General features: G+C 42.5%; 1 protein-coding gene across 1 annotated transcript in view; it reads left to right on the top strand.

Annotated features, from left to right (window-relative positions):
- The first annotated feature begins 2504 nt into the window (after positions 1-2504).
- Positions 2505-6006, top strand: part of LOC108965624 — a 7056-nt gene continuing 3554 nt past the window's right edge. Inside the window, exon 1 of the mRNA XM_018928164.1 lies at positions 2505-3764. Within this exon, the coding sequence (XP_018783709.1) occupies positions 3399-3764 (366 nt within the window). The 5' untranslated portion in view covers positions 2505-3398. The remainder of the gene's footprint in view (positions 3765-6006) is intronic.

The following is a 6006-nucleotide window of genomic DNA, read 5'->3' as shown; positions in this document are numbered from 1 at the left end:
AATATTAAAATCTATAAACGACGAAAAGCAATTAATCCCATCACATTAGTTCGGTTTTAGAAACAAGCAGAAATAGCAATTAAGCGGGACGACGGGACTTTCACGACCAGTGCGGAGGACAGGGCCATGGAGCTTTTGAGGGCGCACTTCCCGGAGACAGTTCGGGAGGACCGCTGTCCACCGGTGATCGAACACAGGCAATCCGGCGAGGATTGGAGTATTGCCAAACAGCTGTTCACGGCGTACTCGATAAGGTGGGCGCGGGCCTCGTTTGAGAGCTTCAAGTCTCCAGGAGTGGATGGCCTCTTTCCGGCGCTGTTGCAACAGGGGGAGCAGCTTTTGCTGCCCCACCTAGTTCGGCTGCTGAGAGATAGCCCCGCATTGGCGTATATCCCTGAGGTATGGAGGACAGCGAAGGTGATCTTCATACCTAAGGTAGGAAGGAAAGACTACTCGTTGGCGAAATCATTCAGACCGATAAGTCTAACGTCCTTCCTACTGAAAGCCATGGAGAAGATCGTGGATCAAGAAATAAGGATGAAGGCGCTAAAGAGTTCACCGCTGCATGCGGCTCAACATGCCTACAGAGCGGGCAGATCTACCAGCACTGCTCTGCACCAGCTGACCTCTGAAATAGAGAGTTCACTGGAGCATGGGGAGGTGATGCTCTGCGCGTTCCTAGACATCGAAGGAGCCTTTGATAACACGTCCTACAAGAGTGTAGCAAAGGCACTTGAGAAAAGGAATGTGGCGGCACCAGTGCGTAGATGGATAGAAGCCGTATTGCGCTCAAGGGTTGCTGAGACCACAGTAGGTGATAGCAGTATTCGTCTCGGCACAACAAGAGGCTGTCCACAGAGGAGTGCGTTATCAACCCTGCTATGGAGTCTAGTTGTGGACGAACTGCTAACACTGCTACCAGACAATGGAATCCAATGCCAAGGGTACGCGGACGACATTGTCATTATGGCAAGAGGGAGATTTGAAGACACTCTCTGTGACTCTCCAAAGAGGTCTCAACCTAGAGAAGGGGTGGTGCAGAGAGGTTAAACTAAATATGAACCCTTCCAAGACGTCTGTAATCCCATTTACAAGACGCAGGACCCTACCCGGCCTCAGGAATCTCCTACTGGGGGGTAGTGAAATAGGGATGACCAGTAGTGTTAAGTACCTCGGTTTAACGTTAGACTCCACGCTGAGGTGGAAGCAGCACGTAAACCTGACTTTGGTCAAGGCGACAAAGGCCTTAATGGTGTGTAATCGACTGGCAGGAAGGTCCTGGGGTTTAACGCCAAGAAAAGTTAGATGGTTATATACCATGATAGTAAGACCGATAATCACATATGGGGCGGTAGCCCGGGCCTTAGTAGCGTCGCAAACATCGGTTAGGACACATCTACTGAATCTGCAGAGGCTGGCCGGTGTCTGCATGACGGGCGCAATGCGAACCTGTCCAACAGCGGCACTGGAGGTTCTTCTTGAACTTACTCCGCTTCATCTGGTCATCGTTCTGGTAGCCAAACACACTCAGAGGGGTGTGGAAAAGGAAAAATAGTCTCATCCCTGAGGATGGAGAAGATAAGTGGCAAGTTACCACTGGTCCTCCTCCCGAGGGATAGTACTACTAAAAAGGTGAACCTAAGGGAGAAGTTTAAGGTTACCCTCGGCAGCAAAGAGGATTGGAAYGACTCCAACCTCGAGCGGATGTTGAGGAACAGTACTATGAGGTGGTACACAGATGGCTCTAAAATGTCGGAGGGAACCGGCGCAGGGATTGTGGGCCCACGCACTAGGCTCCCAGTAYCCATGGGKGAGTTCCCGAGCATTTTCCAGGCAGAGGTGTATGCTATAAGCCGGTGCATAGAAATAAACCCCCATCGCAACTATCGCAATGAGCGTATAGTCCTTCTTAGCGATAGTCAAGCAGCGATGAAGGCGATCTCCTCTTACGAGATCAAGTCGCTTCTAGTGCAGGAGTGCAGGGAGAGGCTGAATAGCCACGCGGAGAGAAACCAGGTACACCTGCTATTGGTGCCTGGTCACAAAGGTATAGCCGGCAATGAACTGGCGAAAGTTAACACCCAGCCATACACGTATGACTCATACTACCTACCATTACACATATATACAACATAGCAACAGTAGACCATGTGAACAAAGCACACGAACACATGGAGGGGCATCATTATACAAGAATGTACAGCCACCACATGACCAACAACAATAAGCCAATACCACATCACGCATGTGCAACGTGATCAAAACACAAACACATGGAGAGGCATCATCTTACAAGAATGTACAGCCACCACGTGACCAACAACAACAAGCCAACACCACATCACGCATATACAACGTGATCAACATACAGACACATGGAGGGGCATCATCTTACAAGATGCCACGCCACCGGAATTAGCCAATCAGAAGCCGACACGAGTTGACTGCACTGCTATAAAAGAGTGACGGGCATAGAACACTTGTTCTCAGTTCAAATATAATCGTAGGCATAGATAGTAGTATATTGTCCAATGTGTAAACATACAGTATATATATATTTAAATAAAGCAACCTTGGAGGAATCCAAGGGAAATATATTTCTATAGAATAACCAAAGATTATTCTTAATTGGCGCCCGAGCAGGGACCGGTCAACAAAAGGATTCAGTGAATAAAATCCTTCGCGACTCCATAACGACGAATTCAAAATAAAATTCAAGTGTATCAAAAGTGTCCAACAGAAGAAATTTTCTAAAAATGGCACAGGCACAAGCGGAAATCCAGGCACTTTAAGCCATGGTTATGGACATGCAGAGAAGATTCGCCGAAGCTCAAATAACCGCTGCACCAGTGGAAGAAGCACAAGACGAAGTCTGCACATACTCAGTTGATTTAGGACTCTTCAGATATAGAAACTGGAGAAAACTGGCCACAACTCTAATGGGAAACGTGAAACCATTCAGGGGACAGAACATATACACGGAACCCTTAATCTTACTCAGGGGAAAGATTACAGGAAGATCCGCGCAAATTCTCATCAATAATAATACAAAATTAAACTTCGAGGAAATCATAGACCGCTTAGACGACTCATATGCCGATCAACGCTCACTCTATGTCCTGGAAGAAGACATGATGAGGATAAGACAGGCAGGAAAACCTCTTCATACATACATATATACTACGATCAGTTAAACCAAGCGTTGAACGTAGTATTATCCAAAATAGAGATGACACACAAGAATGAAAATGTGATCAGCGCTCTATCCAAGGAGATACAATTAAAGGCAGTGAGAACATTTATCGCAGGATTGAGTAGTTCAGCAACAAAKAATGMATTATACTCAAGATCATKCACCAATCTGATGGAAGCACATGGGATAGYTAGAACGATGCAGCATGATTCGCATTATCACCAACTGGAACACGTACCGAGGGTACAACGGCGAAGCCATCAACAGTGGCAAACACAGCAGCAATTCCAGCAGAATTTTTATCTCCAACCAATTGCAACAAGAAACAACGGAACCAATGGAGGTAGACCCCTCTTCAACAAGATTTAGACGACAACCATACAATCCACAACCGCCAATTAACATTCATCAGGAAGCAAGGCAAACACAGAATCCGTTTAGACAAGTCATCCAAACTCGCAGCAAAGGAAACAAATCGGCAAACTCGCAGCAAAGGAAAACACAACGCCTGAACCAAGTGGGAGATACCCAAGAAGACGACCAGGAGTCACTTTACAATGAAGCACCTAGTGTAAGTTATAGAAATAATAATAGACAGAAACATTTTTTATAAGATACCACGGTCTTCCGACGTTAAGACGCACTGCACCTAATGGAAGATTCGTGCATATACTGATAGATTCAGGTGCAACTAGTAGCTATGTGAGTAAAAATTACCCATTTGCAGAAAGAATAAAATTAAATAAACCTGTTAGGTTTAACACACTACACGGGAGTTCAACAGTTACTCACAAGAGAGAAATCAACCTAGTAGGATTTGACTTAGATTTTTTTGAAGCAGAAGAACTAAAAGAGTTGATATAATACTAGGAGAGGACGCATTAAGAAAAATGAAAGCAAAAATAGATTTATTTGAATACTCAGTAACATTTGAAAAAACTACTGAGGTAGGTAGGGAACAAATAAATTACTCTATAGGAGATAAAAAAAACATGAGAAAGAAATCAAGGAACTAATGGAGAATAATTACAATAATGAACTGTTACCTTTCACCACCACAATACAAGCAGAGATTAGGACTGAATCCAAAGAACGTGTTTGGGTGCGACAATACCCATATCCATATGCAGATCAGGAGTTTGTCGAAAAGGAAACACAGAAACTTTTAAAAAACGAAATAATTAACGAAAGTAAAAGCCCATATAACTCACCGATATGGACGGTATCAAAAAAGAGCATAGATGAAGAAGGAAAAGCAAAAAAAACGTATGGTTATAGATTTTCAAAAATTAAATAAACAAACCATAGCGGACAGATACCCTATTCCAGATATAACTATGACATTACAAAACTTAGGTAAAGCAAGATACTTTACAACTTTARATTTAGAATCTGGCTTWCATCAAATTATGATCAAACCAGAAGATAGGGAAAAAACTGCATTTTCAGTAAATGGGGCAAGTACGAATTCCTTCGCCTACCGTTCGGCCTAAAAAACGCTCCAGCCACATTTCAAAGATGTGTAGATGACATTCTGAGACCATACATTGGAAAATGCGCATATGTCTATATCGATGATGTCTTAATTTACTCTGCTGACCCAGAGCAACACATTAAGGATATCACAAATATTGTACAGACGCTACATACAGCTAATATGAAGATCTCCAAGGAAAAGTCAAATTTTTTTCAAACTAAAACCGAATTTCTAGGACACATAATAAGTAACGGAAGGATTACAGTAGACCCAGGGAAAATAGATGCTATAGATAGGTATAAAACACCGGAGACACTAAAAGAATTACGCTCATTTTTATTATTAGCTTCCTACTATAGGAAATTTGTGAAGAACTTCGCACATATATGCAAGCCATTAACGATTTACTTAAAGGGAGAAAACGGTAGTATATCGAAAAATAAAAGCAAAAACGTGAAAATTAAATTAGACGAACAGGCACTCAAGGCCCTTGAAGAAATAAAAGAAAAACTAAAAGAAAAGGTAGAGCTATATCAGCCAGACTTTGAAAAGGGATTCGATCTAACCACAGRCGCCAGTAACCACGCAATAGGAGCAGTACTGAGTCAGGGTAGAAATGCGGCAGAAAATGTTAGCCATAATTTGGGCACTACAGAAACTAAGAAATTACCTGCACGGAATAGCCGACCTAACAATTTACATAGATCACCAGTCACTTATATTTTCGATATCAGAAAAAAATCCAAACACTAAACTCAAAAGATGGAAAAACTTAATAGAGGAATATGGTGCTAAATTAAAAACCAAACCTGGACACGAGAACGTGGTCGCAGACGCACTATCTAGACAAGTAAATACGATGTCAGATACATCAATGCACTCCGCAGAGTCTTCAGCACTCAGATGCATTAAAATGATTGCAAAACCCTTAAATTTTTTTCGTACACAAGTTGAATTAATACCGTCAGAAACGAACGAGAAAACTGCATCAACTATATTCCCACGACACGAACGGTTTAAAGTAAAATTTAAAATGTAAAACCCACGACAGTCGGGTCTACGAAAACCGGAACGGAATCATTCGACATCGAACGCACAAGTTGAACGTTTGCACTCCACAATTCTAGAAATTGCGAGAACTTTAGCCGAAGATAAAAAAACAACAACAGAGGAACAAATATTTCCTGCAATAAAAGAATATAATGAAACAATAMATTCAGTGACCAAAAGRAAACCAATAGACTTATTGTTTAACAAGAATACAGATGAAACCGTGAAGGAAAACATCGAAGACAGTCAACAGCGAATGCTAGAATATCACAACAGGAAAAGGATA

Source organism: Bactrocera latifrons, unplaced genomic scaffold (assembly GCF_001853355.1).
Source record: "Bactrocera latifrons isolate USDA-ARS-PBARC rearing strain unplaced genomic scaffold, ASM185335v1 scaffold_1424, whole genome shotgun sequence".
Taxonomy (NCBI): Eukaryota; Metazoa; Arthropoda; class Insecta; order Diptera; family Tephritidae; genus Bactrocera; species Bactrocera latifrons.
This window is presented reverse-complemented; position numbering and strand designations above follow the sequence as displayed.